Source organism: Falco rusticolus, chromosome 3, assembly GCF_015220075.1.
Source record: "Falco rusticolus isolate bFalRus1 chromosome 3, bFalRus1.pri, whole genome shotgun sequence".
Taxonomy (NCBI): Eukaryota; Metazoa; Chordata; class Aves; order Falconiformes; family Falconidae; genus Falco; species Falco rusticolus.
In genome coordinates this window covers 115,349,629-115,373,387 of record NC_051189.1, presented here as the reverse complement: position 1 = coordinate 115,373,387, position 23,759 = coordinate 115,349,629, and the positions used below count along the sequence as shown (strand labels likewise).

The 23,759-nt window shown below is 51.3% G+C and overlaps 1 protein-coding gene across 1 annotated transcript in view; it reads right to left on the bottom strand.

Moving 5' to 3' along the window:
* Positions 1-5,060: 5,060 nt before the first annotated feature.
* The window catches only part of RUNX3 (RUNX family transcription factor 3), a 39,418-nt gene continuing 20,719 nt past the window's right edge, over positions 5,061-23,759 (bottom strand). Inside the window, exons 4-5 of the mRNA XM_037380522.1 lie at positions 19,491-19,655; positions 5,061-7,339 (exon numbers count right to left, since the gene is read on the bottom strand). Of these exons, the coding sequence (XP_037236419.1) occupies positions 6,816-7,339; positions 19,491-19,655 (689 nt within the window). The 3' untranslated portion in view covers positions 5,061-6,815. The remainder of the gene's footprint in view (positions 7,340-19,490; positions 19,656-23,759) is intronic.

Sequence of the window (23,759 nt, the reverse complement as noted above, 5' to 3'; positions counted from 1 at the left end):
CTGACCTGTGCAGAAGTATTTGGGTGCTGAATTCCCACCAGCTTTTTTGCCCGTTTTAGCCCCAAGCACAACCTCCATCCCAAACCGGCTTTAGGGAGCCATTTCCAAGGCGGGTACCATGGCATGGCAGAGGTGCCCCAGCCCCACCACAAATGAACACCTAACTCTCCCAACTGGACCGTTCCCCAGCCAGGAGAGCCACGGTGCACCCCGGGATGGGGATTATCCCTCGGAGCCCCAGCTCCCCTTGCAGCCCTGGCCTCAGCTGCCCCTTCCTCCCCACAACCCAGTGTCTGAAGCCGTGCCGTGCCGTGCCATGGGGCCAGCTCTTACCTACAGCCATGCCCCAGCCTTGTTCCCTGCGTATGGGCTAGAAGCAAGCAGGCACCGGGGAACACAGGCGTCCTGGCACGAGCCGAGCAGCGAGGGTTTGTTGTTGGAGTCCTATTTATGGGAAAACACAGCCTGCCTTTTTTTTATTTTCTTCACCCCCCCCCCCACCCCCCCTTTTTTTTTTTTGGAATTGGAGAGTCTCCTCTGTAATACATGGAAAGATTTGGGGTTGACTTTAGCTGAACAAGCTGTGGTTCAGGGCTGGATGGTGGCACCGGGACTGGCCGAAGCTGGGAAGAAAGAGGAGCTATAGCAGATCTGAAAAACGAAACATCCTGGCTGCAGCCGAACAAAACAGCTCTTGTGACCCCAGTGAAAAAACCCCAGACCGATGTTTTTATTGGGTTGTTTTTGTATTGCACCAAACTTGAGAAATTCTGAGCGATCAGGAATGAAGGATTGTTTTTTTCGGGTTTTATAGTTTGGGCATGGACCCAGCCCTCCACCCTGCCTGCTCTTCTCCCAGCTCCCATCCTCGCCAAGCCTCTTGCCAGCCAGCACCGAAGCAGCAGCCAGCCGGGGCTCGCTGCCAGCAGGTCCTGGCGTGGCTGCGTGTTTGCCCTTTACGGGCCTGGGTTTAACTGCTCCCACCTTTTCCATGCGGGTGGGAACGGCAGCGGCCACCTCGCAGAGATGCTGATCAGCAGGGCTGGCACCGGAGCGCTGGGATGGGGACAGTGCCCAGCCAGGCCAAGTCAAAAGGGGCAGCTCTGCTTTGGCGGGGGGAAACCTGAAGATTGAGAAGCAAAAGGGGTCACTTTAGTACCTGTCTGGGAATTGAATGGAGAGAAACCCACCAAAAAACTCCTATAAATAAAATATATATATAAATACATATCTCCCCCAAGGCGCGAGGTCCCGCTGAGTAAGTAGATGTGAATGACATGTAACCTAACACTTTCCCAGACACCCTAATGAATTTTCCATGTTTTCCTCCATTTAGCTTCTAAATAGGCAGTATTCAAACAAACAACAACAAAAAAAAAAGCCCAAACCCAACAAACCACCCATCCTTTCCAGCAGGACAGCCCTGCGGCAGGATTAACCCCCCCGTGGGTGCCCAGGCGAGGGTGCCAAACTGGGAGCCGGTGGTTCTGTTTCATGCTGATCCAGGTGATGGGTGTCCACCGGGGGTTGTTTGCAGGTTCAAGGGGTCCTGGGTTGTGCGGGAAGGGTGCTGAGCACCTCACAGAGCCATTTGGCCCCACTGTTTCATAGGAACATAGCCTTAATGATGCTGGTGGCTCATTTGTGCAAGGTTCATTAAGGGCTCGATGACGGAAAGGGCAAGGTGAGACCCTGCGACAGCAAGGCAGGCTCCTTCCCCTATGTCCCATGTAGCTTAGAAACTTTTTGCAAATTAAAAGTTTATTTACTAAGACAGGCAGTTTGGACACAGCACAGTCGTTAAAACAGAGGCTGGGATTTAGAGTTTGGTCTGGAAAGAGAATGTAATAAGATTTTTGCTGAGACTTTTGTTAGCTCTGTTCTCAAAGGAAATATTCTTCATTTTTCCTAGGAGCTTTTTTAGCCCAAACTCCACTCAATTTAATATCTGAAAAAAAAAAGTCATCCAAGCTCCAGTGATGGTTTGTTTTTTTTCCCTTTCAGTTTTCATTTGCGAAAGAATCCCCAAACATTTCTGCTCTGAGTGCCCCACACCACTGCCTTCAGCCCTGTTTTACAATGGTCCCCTGGACCAGCGGGAGCCCTTGGGTACTTGGCTCTGCTGTCTGGCACCCAGGGCCGGCATCTGTGGCTGCTCTCAGGTCCCAAAGGGCCTTTGGGAGGGGCTGATGCACCCCACATCCCACGCTGGGCTCTGGCTTTCCCATTTAAATTCATTAAACTGGTGCAAAAATTGTGTATCAGCAAGATGCAACCCCAGCATCCCCCGCATCCCGTGCTTGGTAGGTGCCCATATAAAAATAACGCCCATATAAATAAAAATAACGCCCATATAAATAAAAATAACGCCCATCTGGCCCTCAGGTGTTGGGTACATTTAACACCATCGGCTCGCTGAGCTACCTGGGCCTCCCAGTTACATTTTAGCCGCTGTCGTGGTCCCCCCCGGCACTGGCTTGGTCCAGCATCGCCTTGACTGGCAGCGCCTGCCCCACCCCCAGCCTCACTGCCCCGACCAGCATCACCCAAACCCACTTTGCAGAGGGGCTGCACCCCTCAAAAGCCCTTTTTCCATGGGCAACCCAGTGCCTGTCGGTAAAACAAATCCCGTTTTATTTGTCTTTTTTTTCTTTTCCCTTTCCTTCTCCTCCTCTCTTTTCATTGCAGGCCATGGGTAAAGCGCGGATCAGTTTGGAATGGAAAGTTCCTGTAAATAAAAGCTACACCTCGGGGGTGTTTCCTCTCCCAGGAGCTGTGAAGAAAAGGCGGGTATGTCTAGGGTTTGACTTGAAACATATTTCCGTTGGCCAGGGCTGGGGAATTAGCATTTATTGTGGTTTTGTCTGGGCTTTTCCTTTTTTTTTTCTTTTTTTTTTTCCCTCTTTCCTGCACTTACGGAGATGCTGCAAAGAAGAGGAGAAGCATCAGCTCCAGCGTGCCTGCCCTGCTCCATGGGCAAGGCGCTGGCATCAGCTCGGCACGCTGCGGCTGCTGCCTTTTTCAGGCTCATGAATAACGCCTGCGTTGAGTGCCTTGGCTCCTTGGGAGCCCCCAGCCTACAGTGCACTGGCATCAGGCGCTATTGTAGGCTGGGCTATTTTTTTTTTAATTTATTTTTATTTTATTTTCTGCTTTTCAGCTGTCATTTGGGTTCTGGAGGCGAGTGGTGAGTGCTAAGGGGTTTGGGCTCGCACCAGCTGGGAATTTGGGTCCTGTTTAATATTTGTCTCAGAGCTTTTGTGTCTCGGGAAGCAGCGCAGCGATGACAGGAGGCGGTCGGGGTGTCGGATGCTTGGCTGGGGATGCAGGGATCACCTTGCCAGGTCTAGCCCAGAGCAGCGTTTGTGGCTCAGACTCACCCTGCCACCCTTGGAGAAGCCTAAAGAGGTTTTCTCAGAGCCTGGGTTGTGCGTCTCCATCGTCTCCCTGCATCCCACTGCCTGCCGTCCTCCCCAGACACCCCCGCAATGCCTGCTCAGGCCAAACTGTGGGCGAGAGCAGCTGTGAGCTCCCCCACACACGGGGTGAAGGCACCGGGATGAGCCCCTGGTGAAGGAGCAGCGTGATGAATCTTCTCATGTACCAGGGCACAGACCTGCTCCCCCCCCCGGCGAGAAGTGAGCAGGCGGGAGGCACCAGACAGACTTGTAACCGTATGTTTATTATTCCACATGGAAAGTCATTAAAATGATTACACGGAGGCCTGACGATATAATCACGTACATTGGATAAGAACATCGACACCGATAAGAGAAAAGCAGAACTGACCACTTTGCTGTGGCTTCGTACCAACACGACTTCCAGCCGCTCACCAGGGAGCCCAACTCTGTTCTCACTGAAGCCAGCGCAGCAGAGACCCCTCCAGTGAGAGCTTCTTCCAATGACTTCAACAGGAGCAGACCCTCCTCTTCCTCTCCCTCCCTCCCCGCCTCCCCCCTCCCCAGTGACAAGTGCTACAGGTTAAAAAGATGGGCTACATATTAAATATAGGGCATTACCTTCAAGTAGGGCTGGTATATTACACAAATAACCACATTATTTGGTATCACTAGCATTTTTTTTTAATGTCCATCATCAGACACCATTAAAAAATCAACAACTTTAGCCTTCTTTATCTACAAAGATCTTTGTTCTCACCTCCTTGGTTGTTTGTTGTTATTTTACCCTGCACATACAAGTATTAGAAGCATTATTAAGAATCGGATCCTTCAACACATTTAAGAATTATATTATTATAACAAATAAGACCAAAAATTAGATTTTATAGTTAAATATTCTGTGAGCCAGACAAAGGGGTTTTACTGTACAAGCGATTGTGCATTTTTTAAAAAAAGCAAATTATAGTGCAAAGCAAAAAACGTTGGCCTGTCTCGTGACCATTTGCATACAATAGAGGTGCATATATTTACACCTTCACATGACAATATGTCATAAAAATAACATCGTTGCCATTCTTTTTATTATTATTTTTTTAAAATTCACTACAAACAGTCTTAAATTAACCTAGTACTACGAATGCCTTGTCTTCTTTGTGCTTTCAATCAGTGGCGCGATTGGATGATAAACGTAAATGCATCAAAACACAGGCTGCCGTGGTCCAGTTTCTACAGCTGGCAAGCACCAGAGAGGTGCTCGCTGTTGCTAAGGCAAGTAAAGATTGCAGTTTTGCTGGGGTAGGGCTTTTTTTTTTATTTATTATTATTATTATTATTATTTAAAAGAGTTGTTCTTCTCGTTGCTTATGTAACTCATGAGTGGTCATTGCAGCTTTCCAACTAAAGCCAGGATGTCTTGCTCCAGTCTTGACGTGGTAGTGCAATTACAACGCTCTGTACCTCAACCGAGTGCTGACAAGCTGCCAACTGAGATTTGGTGATAGGCGGCGCGGCTGTGATGGTGTAACTTAGAGGGGCCGGGAGAGCAGCTGTGGGGGTTCCATTTCCTTATGCTCATAAAAAAAAAAAAAAAAAAAAAAAAAAAAAAAAAAAAAGAGAAAAAGAAAAAAGGTTTGGTTACTGGTGGCACTGGGGGCTGGGGACCGTCCGCATCCCCTTGCTGCAGGGCAGGCTCCAGAAGGCAGTGAGTACTGCAGTTACACGCTCCCCGCAGACCTGCCCATGCACCCTCAGCCCTGCCAGCACAAGGAATCCCGAATCCAGCCCGAATTCCCACGCCAGCAGAAAGCACAGCCGGCTTGCGGGAGGCGACGTAACCCTGCAGCGTGTGTCAGAGCCAGGCGGCTAACCCAGCCTCGGGGGAGCCCCTGCGCCTCTCCTGCTGCCTGCGAGCTCCCGGCACGGTCCCGCTCAGGTTGCAATCTCTTTGGTATCAGCTATGAGGGCGTGTGGTGCCTGGGAGACCCGGTTCCTCCAAATGCCACATGATGCAACTGGCTACCGATGGGTTGGCAGGACCTTGAGTGCCCCTTCTTCAGCTTAGTCATCTACAGCAAGATACCCATGCTCTGGGTCACTTAGGGGAAAGGAAAGGGGGTGAGGGGCCAGAAAAGGCTAGATAACATTGCTTCACCATATTCCCACCACCAAGGGACTGAGTAGAAATTGCTCCTTTCTCCAAATCTCAGTTAGAGCTTTCAGTATGAACTGACAAGTGTAAGTCGTTTCTTAGTAAAAAAAAAAAAAAAGTCATCGTGTCAATCCACTCTGGGCGAAAACATGGGAAAGAATCAGAAATATGATGCTTTGCCACCAGCTGCGTGTGTTGCCACTCAGAGAGGATGAATGGAAGAACCAGAGAGCGGTGGCAGGGTCATGCCAAAGGCTCCCGAGTCCCTTTTGCAGCTAACGCGCTTGGAAGTGCATCTTGGATTGTCCTGAACGCCGCCTTCACTTCAGCCACCATCACTGAGATTTGCTAAGAGGAGCAAAGAATTGAATGGTGAGGTCAGGACAAAAGAGCAAACAAAACAAAACAAAACACGTCTCATAAAAAGTACATCTCATATGTAAACATACAGGAAAGGGGGATCTGTCAGGCACAGGATCAACCACGTTACTGTTTTAAAAATGACGACAATGACAAAAATGAAGAATACAACCTCTGTCGTCAACAACAAATAACAATAATCACATCACAGCTCTTGTTCACATGGCTGATGCCGGCTGAGCCACGAGGAGCACGCAGCCCCCGCGCGTGCCCGAGTCCCCGCGGTTGTGCTGTAAACCAGACTCTCACGTGCCGCATGTGGCTCTGGCGTCGTCCCGGAGCTCTTTGGTGGTCAGGGACCCTACACTGGTGGGGAGGGAAGGAGACGAGACAATGGGGTTTTTTTTCTTTTTTTTTTTTTTCCTTTTTTTTCTAAGTTCAGCCTTCCTGCATTGACAGAGAGGTGGCTTGGACAACTCCCTGGTCTTTTCTCTTCTCTGAAACATTTTGCAGAAGAAGGGTGAGGTTTTTGTAACGTTTGAATGCTTTGTGTGAGGAAGAGGAGTGAGATGACTGAGAAGTGTTCTGTAAGAAACAAACATCTGATTCCACTCGTCCTTTTGTTTTTCCCTATGTACAATCCACATACTTAAAAATGTACAAAAGGAACCACATCAAGCGACAAATTCAAGCCTCGTGGATGTTCATCTTGAAATGTAACGTAGGTCCTGGTCCGTCTTCGCTTGATGTTTGCCCACGCTTGCATGCAGAAGATCCTGGTTTGCTTTGGTTTGGGAGACTTTGGTTTACCTTTTCCCTAGGCATCATTTTGCTTTATTCACTACGAAAAGGAGTAACGTAACAGTGGCTGATTAAGTTAAAGATACTGGTGCCCCTTTGAGTTCCTCCTAGTAGGGTCTCCAGACCGACTCATCCATTCTCCCAGTAGTCGTCATGGTCGTCGGCGAGTTACTGTGGCTCCCGTCTGCATCCACCCCGTCGTTCTGATTGCCCAGGTTGGGATTCATTAAGTTGTTCCCCGCTGAGGCACTTGTACAAGAAGAGAGCATCCGGGTGGGCGAGCGCTCGCCACCCGCCACCATGGAGAATTGGTAGGAGCCCGAAGACGTGCCATAGTACAAATGGTAGGGAGAGGGGTTGGCCTGGAAGGGTCCACTTTGGTTTTGCGTGGAGCCGGGGTAAGGGGGTGGCAGGTAAGTGTGGTGGAAGCGCGTCGTGGTGGGCATGCTGGTCATGCTGATGCCCCCGATGCCCGTGGCGGAGGGTGTCGCGGTGTAAGGGAAGGCAGCGGACATGGCACCGGGGTAATGCATCCGCGGGTCGGAGAACCTGGTCTCGGTGAGAGCTGGCAGCGTCGGGAAGGAGCGATCGAACTGCCGGGGGTCAGAGAAGGGGCTCAGATCTGACGTGCCTGTGGGGTGGAGGAAGAAAGTGGGTGGTTAGAGCTCTATCCTTGAGGCTTGGCGAGTTTGTCACATAGCCTGGGCCATCCCCTGCCCAAAGAATTAAAGTCAGAGGGTAAAGCATCTCTTGATCTGCCAAGGAAGAGAGCTGGGGAACTTAAATACAAAAATCCTAAACCCATTTGTTTAAGTTGGTCCCATTTCCTGTTCTAAAATTTGTTGTTTCCTATCCAAGAAGGGACATGACTAAGCTGACTTCTCTAGGGGTCTATTAATCTCTGGCAGATTAAAAAAACACACCCCATAAACACAGAAAAAAAATGTTTAGCCATTACATCAGCTGTGTAGTAAATAAATGGATGCAGGCCCCAGACGGCCGGTCCCTGGGATAGTCGGTGGTGTATATACACACACACGGAGACAGAGAGGAAAAGCTGGAGTCCAGACCAGCCTGCTAAGCCTTCTTGTGGGTGGCCTGCTCATGCTGATACCATCAGGGGATGGAGCTGATAAACACACGGCTGAAAACTCCCAAGCTAGGAGCCACAATATCCCTCTGCTTGATTTCTCTGTGTATTTTTCTCCTTCCAAGAGGATAAAGAGAGTGAGAAATCCAGGCTTTCTTCTGCTGGGGGAAGGGAGGCTTGGGTCAGCATGGTGGGGATGTTACCCAGCTCCCTCGAATGCTGGAGCCCCCCAGTGCCTTTTCTTGGGGGGGAGGGGGTGGTGTCTAAACCCACAGGGGGTTGCAGCCAGCTTGTAACTGCAGAGGGATCTCTGCCCGGCGCTGCCGAACCCCAACGTCCTGCAGAAAGCCCAGGTTAGAGATAAGAATCCACACCAGCAGATCCTTTGAGGACCTCAGGGCTTTTCAATAGCTCTCTCAGCTGTCCTGAGGCTGGTGCCGTTGCCTTACAGAGCCCAGCACACCTCTGGCCTGGGCACATCAGAGATGGAGAGGAATGAGTTTTGCTCTCCAAGGAGAGATACAAAACCTCTGTTCTTGAGACCTCAGCCCCACATCAAGCTCTGGTGCTGGTTATGCTGGAGGGCACGGCTAGAAACACTGTGACTGCGCCTTTCTCAGCCTTTTAACACCCCTCATGAGATAGATGTCTCTAGAAACAACAGTTCTAGATCAAAGTGCCTGGCTGGGGGACCAAGCTCAAAGCCTTGGCCAGCTGGAGGTGGCTCCTCACCCTTTCCGTTTACTCCCAAGACCTTTATTGTTCCCTTGTCAGGAGCAGGGGGATTGCACCCTTCTGCTTTGGTGGTGGGATGCCACCTGGCCTCAGTGACTTCTTTTTGTCACATCGGCTGGATTTTGAATCGACTCAGAGCAAGAAAATGTGTGAGGTGAGTGTGATAAACACTTGGGGCTTTTTAGATAAAAACTAAAAGCTTGTTGCTTTTAGATATGCACATATATATATATACGGACACACTCATTTGATTGTATATTTGCTATGCGTGCACAGGGATGTGTGTTTTATATATATTTATTATGATGAAGCATTTTTTAACATCTCAGGGCGGGTGTTCCAGGCCTTACAGCGTTTCCCCAGGAAAAAATACTTGAGCTAATCCCTTCCAGCTAACTAGTGGCAAGGGCATGCTCTGGAGGAGCAGATAGGGAGGGGGTTTGATCTGAACCCTCTTTCTCATCCCAGGTGAGTCCTGCAGCCATCAGCCGCTGGAAGGAGAAGGGCAGGGGAGGCTCCTCCCTCCCCTCCAGCCATTTTGCGGGCAATCGGCAGCGCCTGCCTTCCCACGCAGGCTCCACGGAGGAGAAAGGTGGGGGAGCACCTGGTTTGTGAACGTGGCTGCGGCTTTGGTGCGAGATAAGAGAGGAGCTGCTCAAAGCCGTCACGAACCACACTGCTCTGCACACACCCGGGGCTGGATGCAGCCGAGCCCAGCGTGGAAGCGGCTGCCGGGCCACAGGGCCTTCCCGGTTGCATGCTGTGCAAAGGGGTAGCGTGCTTGGGTTGGCTAGAAAGCACAGCGCTGTGAAAAATGCTCACAACTGACCAAGCCAACCTGATTTCGCACTGCAACCTGCCAGCAGGACGCTCTGCCCCATCCCAAAGCCACGCTACTGCAAAAGCAGCACCACAACTCCAAACCACAGCATCACAGGCGCTGTGAGCTGAGGTCTGGAGACCAGCTCTGCAAGCAGCAGCTTGACCAGAGCCTGTAGTTTTAGCAATCCAGCAGCATCACAGCATAAGGTAGGATCATGGGACAAAAATCCTGGCTGACCCTGGACTGGAGAGGAACAGTGCTATTTTCTGAATGCCTCCTCCTTACACGCACGCAGCCCTGCCACTGCAGCCCCAGCAGCTGGACTGTTTTGCCATACACTGAGAGAAAGCAGTCTTGAATTCCCTCCCAGCCCCCAGAAAACACAGCTCGCTGCTCACTACCTTCCCAAAAGCAGATGACAATCTCCAGCGATCAGACCGCGCTCCTTCATTAGCTTTCACATGCCCATAAATAATATTCCATAAAATGCAAATCGAAATAAAACGTAAGTGCTCAGGGCACACTTCCCTTTTCCTCTATAACACACTCAAAGGAGTTCTTTTTTTTTAGTGGCCACGTTTTATTGGCTTGAACTTGCAACGTTTGGCAGTGGGTCCCTGCTCCTAATTTAGACACAAGTGTGTAAGAGTGTTAATTACAGGCTGCGTGCGTGGCGAGCAAAGCAGAGCGATGCTGGTGGGTCCAGAGACGCTCCGGCTGTGCGGGCAGCGGGCAAGCTCTCCCGGTGCCAGGCCACATCTCTCTGCAGGGCTGGGCTCCTGTAAATCGGAGAGTGTGGGGGTGCGGATGGATCCCTTGGAAAGCAAATCCCTTCCAAAGCCGATCCCTGGCTGTGCCGGAGCGCATGGGGCATCCCAGCGACTGGCACCAACTCGCTTTCATCTTCCCTGGGCCCTGGGCTTAAAGTCTGGGCCGGAATAAAGCTCCAGCTTTCCCCCACCGGTCTGTGGCTAAACCAAAGCCCCAGACAGCCCCAAAACCACATGTGTGCTTTGCCTCTGTGTTATCTCAGGGGGTTCGGCCTCCCCGGGCTGTGCGGGCAGCCCCGCCGTGTAATGTCGGCCCGTGGCTCCTCGGGGCCCTCAGCAGCCCGGGGAGGGGCAGGCCGTCCCTGCCCGCTGCCCGCCGCCACCCCCGGGGCCAGAGCCGCCCTGGCCGACCGGCCACAGGCACCGAGCTGCCGGCCGGAGCGCGGCTCCCGTCGGGGCCCGCAGGTTACGCGCCGCCACGTTGCCCAAGGCCGGCGGGGCGCGGAGGGGCCCCGGCTCCCCGCAGGGCCCAGGCCGGGGCCGGGGCCTGTCCCGCCGCCAGCAGCGCCCGGGCCCGCGGCGGGAGGCGGCCGCTAGAGGGAGCCGCGGCCGCGCCGGCCTCGCTGCCGCCCGCGCTCGGCGTGGGGAGCCGCCAGGCGGGGACCGGCACCAGCCCAGCGCCCGCGCCGCGGGGAGCGTCCTGCGCCTCAGCCCAGCACTGCGGGGCCGCCCCTCCGCCCCGGCTCCTGCACCTCAGGGCCGCCCGTCTATCGCAGCCCCTGCCTCAGGGCGGTCCATCCTGTCTCCTTCACCTCACAGCTGTTCCTCCATACCAGCTGCCTCACCTCAGGGCTGCCCTTCCATCTTGGCCCCCTCACCTCAGGGTGCCCCTCCATCTTGGCCCCTTTGCTTCAGGGCTGCTCCACCACCTCAGCGCCCTCGCCTCACGGCTGCCCTTCCATCTTCGCCCTTGCCTCAGCGTTTCTGCTCCATCCCATCTCCCTCACCTCACAGCTGCCCCTCCGTCTCAGCTCCCTCGCCTCAGGGCTGCCCCTCCACCTGATGGATCCCCACAGGTCAGAGCCTCATGTCTGCCGCCCCAGCCAGGGCCATCAGCCCTCCTGCCCTGCGTCCAAGGAGATCTCTGCTGAAACAGCTCCAGCAAGGTCCAAATAAACCATCGCTATCAATACCCTCCATAAGCACCTAACTCCGCAGCAAAGCGACCCTCCATCACGCTCAGCCAGCCATCAAACAGCAACCTGGAGCAAGAAACGTGCTAAGCAAACACCGAGGAAATAGGAGCGGGTGAAGCAGTGCCCTCGGGCCCCACACTCCCATCGAAATCACAACTGGCAACGGGCTTTAAAAATCACCTCTCTGTCCCCTTCCCCAGCGCATCTCACACACACATCTGCGTGGTGGTACTGCCTCTGAGGATTTACTACGGTTTGCCTCGCTTACTTGCCGTACAGCCCCCATTTGCTTTTTTGGACCCTGGCAATCTGAGCTTGAGTATTTCAGTTGTCCAGTTGCCAATCAAAATATTTGAAGGAAATGTTTATTTTCTTCTCGAAATCACACCAGCTGCTGCACTAACTGAATAAGCCCATTTAGCTGTAAGAATTTAACCATTGTAAGAGTGAATTGAGTCCCCCAACTACTCCAAAATCTGACCCAATCTATCAGCGGAAATGTCAATGTTTTGGATGGGAGTTTGGGGAAGTGTGGAATGTGTATTAAATAAAAGCCATGTAAAGGTCAAAGCCCTGATTAGTAATGCCACTGTCTCCTCGTTAGGGCTGTGCTGCCCAGGGGACCGCGGAGGCCGGGACACACCCCGTTATTTAATTGTGCAGCTGCAATTTGCACCTTTTGAGGACCCCCAAGCCCCCCCCCCCCCCGCATGTGGAGCTGGATAGAAACAGGCTTTCAAAGCCGCTCAGCCCCTTTCCAGATAAAACAACCGTGCTCAAGTGACACAGCAGCTTTCTTTTTGCCTTGGAGACAATATGGGTCTTTTCTTGGGTGGACGGCAAGGAGATAAATGCAAAGAGCCGCCTCTGAGCGCCTGCGCGGCGATGGATGGGAGCTAAACCTCGGCTGGTTTGCGGCAGAGCCAGGCAGGGTGGCGAGGGCTGGTCGTGAGCATGGAGGTGGGGAGGCTGGTTTGCGAGGCTGCCGACCACAGAGGTTTCTCTGGGTGTGTTCAGCCACCTCCCTTAAGACCATGGATGGAGTGAAACTGGTCCCTGCGCCCTTGCTGGGCCAGGACTGGGTGGATCTGCTCACTGGAAGCCTTTGTGAAGCCACGGCAATGGACCCTGCAAGAGGTTTTAGGGACTAAGAGCACTGATGTGCATCCATCCCAGCAAAGCAGTGGGGGCTTCCACTGCCTCCTAACCCAGGAAAATATCTGCTCTGCCTGGAGAGAGGCAAGGGCAGCAAAAGCGACATCAGGACGTCTTCAGTGCTGCAGCACAGAAAGAGCTTTGAGGGACAACTGAACAACAAGCTCACCCAGGGCTTGTGTGCAGAGCACATCACTGGGGCTCAACATACAGCAGGAGGAAAAGATCATCAGATCATCTGGGGCTGTGCAGTGATGTATGGAACCTGAACAATTCCACAGCACCCATGATATTGCTCTCTGGTCCCTGTTTTAGAGACATGGGGAACATGCAATGGCTTATTAAGTCAAAACCCAAGCATGTGTGTACATTACACAACATGCACAAATACTCACAGTGTGTGGTACACGCAAAGAGAATAAAGGAAATTTAAAGGGAACCTGATAATGTGGCACTCTCCAAGTGTACAGAATACATAAATATCTTCAGCCTGGCCATATATTACCATTTTATTTATATGCATATACGTGTCTTGCAAAATTGTCATGAAAAATCTAGCCTGGGGGGAAAAAACCCTCCTTTCCTGTCTTATGCCACGATGATTGATGACAATGTAAACACTAATGATACTTTATGCTTATGTATATAATACGCATGCATGTGCGAGGCAGAGCAGGGACAGAAATTCTCGCTGTGTATATACCTATGGCTATTTTTTCTCTACTAGTTTCTGTGATGCTTGGACCTCCAAGTTGTCTTTCAGCATTTTTCTGACCTCTCTTCCTCTCTGCTTCCTTCCCCTGGTCATAATGGCTCCATCTGGGAGCACGGTGAGGCAGGTGGCCAAAGATGGAGAGAATCTGCTCTGTACGGGAAGGTGCACGAGATTCATTTGATCTCTGAAGACCCGGCTCATCTCTAGAGTAAGCACTGCTCTCCACCCCACCCACGCATGCAGGCACGCTCTCACGCCTCTGTCACACATGTTAACAAGTTTGTTCCTTTCCAAGTCAGAGCCAACTAAAAAAGAAAACAGCCCCTTCCTCCCACCCCACAAAAAATAGAGCAAAATTTATTTTGGGGGAGGAGGGGAGGTGTTGAAAAAAAATGAGGGTGTGAACAGCATCCGTTGTTACACGCCCATGGTGCAATTGTTCTGTATCTGATATAACCAGCTCACAAACTGGGTGCAAGTACTTCCTCTGCAGTTTTTTTTTTTTTAAAAAAACTAAAACCAAATCAAAACACAACAACACACACACACACACACACACACACACACACACACACACGTCGCTTATCACAGCATCGCTAGGCACCACCTCAAGATTGCTGAGCACGTTTGCTGCTCAGTTTTCTAATACTCTTCAAATACCATGTGCTGCCGTGCAGACACACACTCAGCCCGCAGACCTGCCCCACTGAGCATCACAAATCTCAACTCCACTCGCCGGGGTCCTCTCCCAGCACCTTCAATCAGATACGCTGGGCAACAGCCTCCCTGTCTATACAGGCAGGGAAATTCCCAGATATTCCCAGCTCAGTGAATCATGCACCGCATCTCACCCTCCCCTGCAAACTCTTCCAGGTCCATTGGGATGCTCCTAGCCATTTGTTGGATCCATCCTGCCCTTCTGGGCAGGACCCTGCTTCCAACATCCAGTCTGGATTCATTCAGGGCCAGTTCAGCCCCATCTCCTGTGCCAGCACTGTCCTTCATAGCTTACATTAGCTCCTCTCCCTCCCTGATGTTTACCCCCTGGATGTATTTACACAGAGCAATCAGCTTCACCCCCAGCCTGCCTTTTGCTAGACTAAACAAGCCAGGCTCTCCCAGCTTCCTCTCCCGTGACAGCCTCTCTCTTCCCCGCACCATCCCCAGAGCCCTCCTCTGCCCGGCTGGTACCGCATCAGGCTCAATCCCCACCGATCCATCCCACAAAGCTAATGAATAAGCTAACGGTGCTAATTGGAGCAGGTGGGTGGGCTGAACGGGAAACGCTCCCTTGATTGCAGGCACTCCCTCTGGCCTGCCTGCACTTTGCTCTTTACCTGTATTCAAAGGGTATTTAAAAAAATTAACAAGCCCTGACTACATAAAAGGAAGTTGCTGAATTTACAACCCAGCCTGCAGCTAGACCACCTTGCCTGCCGAGCAGGTTTGGACCAGGCCAAGTCTGCCATGGGAAACCCACTGCGGAGTGGCAGGCTGACAGGGGCGGCCGATGGGGTGAGAGCAGAGGCTCCAGCCCCGCTCTGCCGCAGCCCAGCAGCCTGGCAATGCCAGCAGTGCCCTCCTGCAGCGGGACCCCGGGCTGGAGGCTCCCCAGCGGCACTCTGGATCTGGCAGAGCGAATCCCAGCACATTTGATAATCCCAAGTCAAAGGCAGGATGGCATCCCTGGAGCCTCAGGCAAATTCAGCCGGGCTTGTTGCAAGCTCGTCTGCAATTTCGCTCGTCTGCTGTTTCGTCGGAACTGCAGCGCTTCGGCCCCCCGAGCTGTGGCTGGGAGACGGAGGTGGCTGCACGTCAGTGGCAAAAGCAGCGGTCGTGGGTGCTTGGACTCTGGCTTGGGGGATGCTCCCATCCAGCACTGGCCTGCGGTTCCTCTTTGATGGTTACAAGCCAAATTCATTTAAGGGACATCCAGTGTGCAGCGGGCAAATGTAATTGAGAGGAGCAGAAAAGCAGTTTAAAGATAGGCACAGCAGCCTGCGGAGCCGGAGAGCAGGCAGGAAACCCATCTCAAGCGTGTTCCTTCCTTTGAGGCTGAAGCTGAATCCCACAATATGTTTTCTTCCCACTAATGCTTGCCTAGCTTCCTTTGGAAACAATTTAGTCTCTGCCCATGGTAGAATGTTTTTATCCATTAAGAAACGGATATTTTAAAGAAACCATAAGTCGATCTGGACAGGGATTAGGAAGCAGCAATTCAGTGTATTTGCTGGGCCCATAATTCAGGACTTAACCTCAGAGCAGCCACGTTGCATTTCGGAAACAATAGGGCACTCACTGCTTATGCCAAGAGGCTTCTTAAAAGTAATGTAATACTTTAAAAATGTATATTTAAAAAGAAAAAGAGAGTGATATTTTGCTTTAAATGCGTATGGTGAAGCATTCTGCTGATGACTGGCCTACATTAAAAATGCTGCACTGGCTTTAAGTAGTGGACTGGAAATCAAGCTGGTTAAAGCTGAGCAGTTTCCAGATCAGGAGATCTGAAAGCTCTTCACCAGCAAAGACAACGTCTCCCAGACCATTTAGCAGACACTAAGGGCAGGAGAGGCAGGATGGAGTTTGCAAAAGGATCCAGCATTTACTGTTCTCCCTGTGAAGTCAAGGGAATTCGGTTTCGCTGGAGCAATATGAAGAGTGTGCAAGGGGATGTTAAGTGCATTAATCAAAACAACTTGCTCTGTTACTGAGTAGATCAAATTTAAAATCACTTTGCAACTGTCCTCGTGCACACAAGGCCCCTACATGTTGCTGGACAATGCACACAATTGCTTTTGAGTGGTTGAAGATGTTTCCACCACAAAGCTAGAATGCAGGAGCCGGCTGCGTGGGGGGTCCCCTTCTCTGTTGCAACGGGAATAAAATGGTTCAGCATGAATCGCTGCTGAAACATGGGCAAGGGCAAAGGGTCGCGTGGAGAATTGGGGGTTGCTAGGACCATCCTGGTTCTCCCCAGGAAGATGTGTGTCTGTCACCATCCCATTTTCCCAGAGTAAGGGGGCCCCGAGAAGCAGCCAAAGGCGGGCAGAGGCAAGTTCCTTTAACATCTTGCTTCACTTTTGAGAGCTACTTGATTTTTTTAAGCTAGGAGACAAAACTTGAAGCAAGCACGCAAGGCTCTGGCTTCGCGTGCCCCGTAATAAGGAACCATTTCAAGCCATCCTAATGACAGCTTGGTGTCTCGCTGTGGAGACGGGAGAGCCGGGATTTCAAAACCTCAGATTTTCCAGACCTCGCTGGAGAAGTATTGGGCCAAATCCTCAATGGCAGCAAACAGCTCGGTTCTGCTGAAGCCAGGGAAGCAGTGCTGGCGGAGGCGAGACGAGGGTCTGCCTGTCCTACCTGCCTGGCTACCAGGCCAGATTCTCACCACCGCTACACTGAGGTGAACCCAGAATTACCCTGTTTTCCCCGCAAAGAGGTGTAAATAGGAAGGAAATGGGGGGTGTGGAGGATTGCAAATGCCCATCCATTTGTGGACAGCCAAGGGAAGGGATTGATTCTCTGCCCGTCTGCATGGGGTAAGGCAAGACCGAAGCCACTGAAATGCACTGACACTGGGCAGTGGGAAACCAGGGCGAGAGCAGGATCTGACCCGCTCAGCCACGGTGCTGAGCATGCTCTTCTCCCATGTTTCCTGGCATGCCCTTCAGAAACGATCGGTTTTCTCTTACCGGGAGGTTTTTGGTTTGAGACCATTTAACCTCAGGATGATCGTTTTACACAGGGGCTATTTATAACCTCGAGGGGCTGCTTTACTGAAAGTCTTCTGCAAATGGCTGAGGGCCAGATTCTTCTCCCATTTACACCAGCGTCCTTGCTGTGATCTCCACTGTGGCCACAGCCTTTGCTCCGAGGAGGAAAGGTTGGACTGGGCCAGAGCAAACACATCTCCAGAGGACCGCAATTCCTCCCAAAGATAAATGCTGTCTCCTACGTGCCTGTCTGCTTCAAAGCCCCAGCTCCACGTGCTGCATTCAGGAATCTGAGGTGCCTGAATCCCCCCCTCAGTGGCCGAGGCTGTTTCTGAGTGTCTCAGCTCCCCAGCCTTGTTTTGCCAGAAGTGGATTAGGAAGCGTTTATGCAAACTGCTCAGTCAGCAGAACTGGGAGGCCAACCACCTCCAGCACACGAGCGGAGGGATGCGGGGCGTAGGTGACCGTGGAGGGAAAACTTGCCTCTCTGCCTATGACTGGCCCCCTTTTAATCCCTGCACAGGGATGCAAGGATGCTAAAAACATTTGGGAAGCACCTAGGTAAAGGATAGCGGGGACCGGATGAACTCCAGCCTACCCCGTTCGTCCCTCCTAACCGATATCTCGTTATGCTTTTTGCTAATCGTCTTGTGTGTGTTACCTAAGAACGTGCCAAGTCGTGAGAATTACAGGCCTGTTAACTCCTGTGTTATTCTTGGCACAGGCCAGGCTCCACTTGCTTGGGTAAAAATTATGATCTTTGTGAATAAGCCATGTGTGTGTGAGAGAAAGAATATATTTTTAAAAATTATTATCATTATTATGATTATGATTGGTTATAGTCAGCGTTGTGTCAAAAGGACAGGGCTGAGATTAAAATTACTGAGCTGATTCTGCTCCCAGTTACGCTGGTAAGAACCCACAGTAATTTTAAGACAGTGCCTCCGACTTGGGAACAAGGAAGCCAAGAGCAGAGCGTGCATGAACTGCCTTTTGCAGCATTCCTGGTACTTTGGATTTACTCCGCAGGAATGATTTTAGATGGCTAATTTTGTGTGTCTCCACTCCTGCTGTCACTTGACATTTGGGAATTTGGCACGGACAGCAGATTGTGGCCAGTTTCATTTTTTTTCTTGTTGAATTTGTGTCATCACCTGATTCTTTGCTCCAAACAGCCGCTCTTTGGGTTTCTGGCACTACAGGGGACTGAGCTAATTTAAAATACGCATCTTTTTTTCTTCTCCCAAGAATCTCTTTCTTTATTATGCAGCCAATGGGGTGAGCCTATAAAACTCTTTCTCTCCCTCTTGATTCTTTTAAACAAAAATCAAATGATAATCCTACACAAAATGCCCGGGTTCTTCTCATAAACTGTGCTAATATCAATGAAAATTCCAAGCATGCAGATTTGCATTTCAATGAGAAATAAATTAAATTTTCACTGTAATTTGGGGTTGGGAGGAGTGGGGCAGCTTTTACAGTTCAGGTAACGTTTTCAAACATGTTTTTGCACCTGAGACACCCTCTTTGCCAATGACACTGAGGTTTTCAAACATCTACAGCACTTCTGAAAATGCAACCCAAAAGCTTTTCAACCTTTTCATACGCAGCCTTCCAAGAAGGGCCACTTCTCACCAAAACTCAAAAAGCAAACAGCTCTAAATACTAACCCCTAAATCCTCGTTAGTAATTCTGCTGATTTTCAAAGAAAAACACCACTGAGATTACAAATGCATGGAAAGGGAGCACCTCGCACGCATGGACAGGAGAATGGTCTCCGACTATATCCTTGTGGCATCTGGCTGGGCTAAGAAGCGTAGGAAGCAAGTGCACGGCACTGGGTATTTTCAAACGCAATGCTTAGTGTGGGGCTGGAATTCAGGTGACTGACCTCTCTTGGGTAGCTCCGGTGGCAATTCCTACCTCTTTCCTGGCAACAAGCTACAATGCAGATTCCCAGGGAATGCCCGAGGGCTCAGCTATGCCAATAGCAAATACAGGAAGAGCAAAGCCTCTGTGTGTGTGTGTGTGTGCGCACGCGTGCGCCCATGCAGGTGTGCATACGTGTGGGGAATTATGCTGCAGTTGGGTGATGGATCACCAGACTTGGCATAAACACAATGCAACAAGATAAGAAACCATTTGTATTAGCATGTAAAGTATAATACACCCTTTCTAGTTGATGCTTAACCGTCTACGCGGGTGCCTTCATGTCAAAGAAGCTACTGGATTCAAAGTATGTTGCTCTGATCTCCCTCGCGTTCCTGCTGAAACGGCTCGGTTTTTCCTAAGACCCTGTATCTCATGGTGCACAAAGCGAAATGGCCTGGGTTTACGATTCAGCAGCCATCTGATGATTTAGTAGGAGCAAAAAGGCTTCCAGGGTCAAGAAACCCAAGCAAACCTCTCGCTGGCTTGTCCCCCAGGCAGGGCTCTTCACCCAGGGGAGAGCTGGACTCCAGCCCTAACACACGCCCCGGGGGGGAGCTCGCTCTGCTGGGACGGCTCCAGCCCCAGCCCAGCTGTGTGGGGAGCACAAGGGTTCAGGGTGCGACGCCAGGCTGGGACACCCAGCCAGTTACCTTGTATTGGAGTTTGAGCCTGGGACCCGAAGTGGCTTGGGGTGCTGAGGGATCCACGGGGGTTGGGTGTTGTTGGGGTGACTCTCATGGACTGGCGCAGCCGTTCCAGCTCCCCGTAGCGGTCGGTGAAGGGTTTGGCTTGGTCTTCTAGCTTTTGTCTGTGCCCTGGAACACGATAAGAGAGTCTGATATCTAATCAGTTACCCTTTGGCTAGAGCACCCTGGTTACACACAAAGTCAGCGCAGCCTCTGTATTTGTGGTTTGCTATTATTCGCACGGGGGTAATGCGTGGTGGCGCCAGCAGAGCTCGGCTCCCTGCGGGGCTTTGCACGGCACACACACGTGGGAAGACCTCGCGGTTTAGACAGATGAAGCCTGCCAAAGAAGGGACACAGACTGACCCAGTGCAGGAGGCCCCAGATCATCTGGCAAGTCAGTATCCGATCACGGAGCGGGACGTGGGGGCCAGCGTCAGGATGCCCCGTGCCGTGCCCAAGCGACCAGCCTGCACCAGCCCTCACTCACTCTGAACAAGGAGGGGAGACAGGTGCGAGGCAGGAGAAACCCCATCTCCTGACAGAGGCAAAAGAAACACTGAATTTTAAGTATTTTCTACAGCATTTGCTCAATGCACGAAGAAGAAACGCTCGTCCTACTCCAGTCCCCTCCCCAGCTCTGCCCACCCAACAGGGTCAAGGCCAGTCAGGGCTGGAGAAGGCACAGGAGGAGGGATGGGAGCAGCCCGCCCTGGTACCACACCTTGGCCATCTCACTGCTGCTTTCTGTTCCTCTTTTCCTACCCATAAAACGGGGAGACTATTCACCTACCTCCCCCAGGCAGGGTAGCAACTAATAAGCATTTGTAAAGCACTCCCAGCTCCTTAGGTAGCAGCTGCTGGCACAGGGCAATAATTATTAAATTTATGCTAATTGTCCCGAGGCAAGAGGCGCATGAAATACACTTGATACATAACTTTTGCATTTTACTATATTAATCATCGCCAAACAGCTTCACTCTCTCTGGGCCGGATTCCAGTCTCAGTTACACCCGCACAAAGCTGGAGGGACTCCAGAGAAGCTGGAGCTGCTTCGGTTTTACACCCGTGCTGGGTTCAGACCTTGGATTCTCCTTGCTCTTTACCTGCCGCAGCCAGACAGCCGTGCAACACCCCCAGCTCTTTGCACCTGCCATGAAAGGACCTTCCCAAGGTGGCAAATGCCTTATCCTGGCGGAATCGAGAGCAGAGCTCGGGGGCACTGGAGGTGTGCAGGCATGCCGAGGAGATAGGAGAGGAGCTGGGAAGAAACCCTTCTCCAGCTCTTTTGAGAGCTGGGCCTTATCAGATCCAGCCCGACGGCCTAACATCCACCAAGTCAAGTTCAGGTCTTGGTGGCTTTTAAGAAGAAAAGTGACACATTTAAAAGGCGAAAAATGCAGCCACCTCTTGCTCGCACCCTCTCTTCCCTCCCCCCTCACATCTGCGTAGCGTGAGCTCAGTGTCAATTTATAGCGAAGTCACAGAAAGTCCCCAGACTTCCCCCTCTTTAAATCTGATGTCTGGTATCTTCTGATCTCGCATTCGCTTGGCTCATCGCTCTCAGGCTGCCCTTGCCAGGCTGTCTGTGGAGACGCTGGACGGCTCAGACGGGAGACGAGAGCCCTGACTCAGGAGGGGATCTCGTGCTCCCCACTGAGCTCCCTACCACAGCGTCGCTCCATGGGTACCCCAACAGCAAAGTGCCCCCAGCCACAGTTTTTGAGGGGCTTCTACCCTTCTCTGGGACTTCCACATCCAGGTGAGCCCCACCATCCCCCTCAAACTCTACAGTCCCCCAGCTCCCAGGTGTGTAAAAGCCCAAACGTGCTGACGCCAGAGAGCAAAACTTGGTAAGGACGAACTCCCAGCAGAAAGCAAAACCCAGCGGTATTTTGAAAATATATTTTCCCTGCTGTGTGAAGTAAACCAAGAAAACCTCAAGTTGACACCATAAACAATCTCTTTGAATCTCTGTGTGTCCCTAGACCTCTGGCATCTCTGCGTTATCTGAGGGCCTTCGGAGACGCAAGCGGCATCTGTCACACAGTATTTGTGCTTTCCCCAGGGGGGAAAGCATGTGCAGTGAAGTATCTTGTTTTGGTCCACATTTTGTTATTTCAGTACACGTTTGAGCACAGAAAAAGAAAAATAGGTTCATGGTTTACCTTTAACCAGTTTTCTCAGGCAAAGCTTAGCAGAGGAGCCAGAAGAACTTCAAAGACCAAGTTCCACAGAAATTTAATGGCAGTGAAATCCTCTGCCTCTATCTCAGCTGAAATCCTATCCTGCAGTAGTATCTGGCATGTGACAGAGAAAATCCTGAAAACTATATCAAACGATGCCTATGCTGATAATGTTTTTAAAGATTATTCAGCTGTACGACTTAACTGAGGGCTTCATGTGGCTGCATCATGCTGCGCTGTGGTTGCCCAGGTCCTCACGCTGTCTGAACGCAGGCACAGCCCCGTGGGGGTTTTAAGCCTCAAGTAAATAGCAGTGCTGTACTTACATCCTCTAGAAGGGGCTGGTTTGCAGGGAGACCCAGGAAAAGCCCTCAAATCCTAAAACTATCCCGATAAAAAGAAAGTAGAAAACTTGAGGCAAATATAAAGTCAAGGCAAATGCATTTAGAAGTGAAAACTCAGAGGAAAGCAGTGGTGGGATCAGGACCCTTCCCATACTTCCCAGCCCAGTATCCCACCCCATCTCCACGGGTGGGACCTGGCAGTGCTAAATCATACGAAACAAGGCAGCGAATGAGTTAAAACCCAGCAACTTGGGCTGCCAACCCTCTTTAGCACAGGCTGTCTCCCCAGAACTTCCTGCCACTTGTCACTTAGAGCTAGAGACGTCAGACTTTGTCACGCAAGAGAGAATCACTATTAATGGGTTTCTTTCATCAGAACAACCTGAGCTTTTTAATTTCTGCAGCGGTTGGCTTCATTAAAAGCCCTTCCCCATCTACCCACAGCTGTCACGGAGAGGAAACCAATGCCGTCAAGTGAACAATAGCTCATACCTTAGAGAAGAGGAAGGTGGTTTCTAGCTTAACCCAAGGACTGACTCAAAGCCTCCCGAAGCCAGTGGGTGGATTTTCAATCAACTTCAAACAGCTCCAGACCTTATCCCAAGAAATCTGGCTGAGAAGTCTTTTCATCGCCTTGACCTATGAATTTTGGGGCATGAAACCTGCTGTGGGCTTGAAGATCCTGCACTGCAATTCCAGCTGTGCTAGCACTGGCTTGCAGGTCAATATTTATGGAAACAACAGCCCTTAGTACTATAAAACGATGGCAGCTACTGACCTGAGGCACTTCTTGTCAACAGCGCAAGGGTTTTAACGCTGGATCGGGTTTCTGCATCAGTTAAGTCCGATATTGAACATGACATGATGTAAACGTTGACAGATCACCTACGATCCTGATGCAATAACAAGATCTGTATCAGCATATCAAAGGAGCGATCCCATTGAACACTTCCCAGCTAGACGAGCCGATGTGAATTTGAGACTTTAGGCCAGTAATAAGAAGCATACTGGAAGTTTTGGGTGTTTCCTTGGAATGCAGACAGCGAAACAGTGTGCACCGCACTGAGGCTTAGGCCCTCAAAGCTATGATTTAAAGACATGTTTTCTGCATTAAAACATTTCAAAGACCAAAAAGACCCTGCTCTTCCTTCTAGGAGTGTGCAACCTGATGTGGCTTCCAGAGCTGGGACCCTGGATGGGGTTTCCAGGCAGTGGGGGGGGGCGGGGGCTGTCTATGGTGTTCACCAAAAGCAGCTTATTTCTCCACATTACTGAGATGCAGAATATAAAGTTGATCAAAGGTAGAAAGGGGCTCCAGGAATTTAATGGCTTGAGTGATACCAAAATCTCAGAGCTGGCAGATTTGATTTGAAAAAACACTCCCTGGGGTGCCCGGGGGTCCCAGTCCCCTGATTTATCTGTGTTTAGGTGTAGCTGAGGTTACAGTCAGGAGAGCCAAGGAGCTGCACAGCCTGCTCTCTGAGCTCGGCGGGCTCGGATTTGGGTGTCACGTCTGCCTCCGTCCCCCACCACAGCACCGTGCTACCAAAGGACGGGCGAGCAGATGTGGGAAGTGGCTTGGCTCTCCCCAGGCGTCTTGCTGTGAAACGCTGGCGGCAAGCTGGAGTGAAGGAAATGCGGAGCGTTTCAGCTCGGGGGGGATGTTCATTAACACACACATTTGCAGATCATTTCCTCAGCTC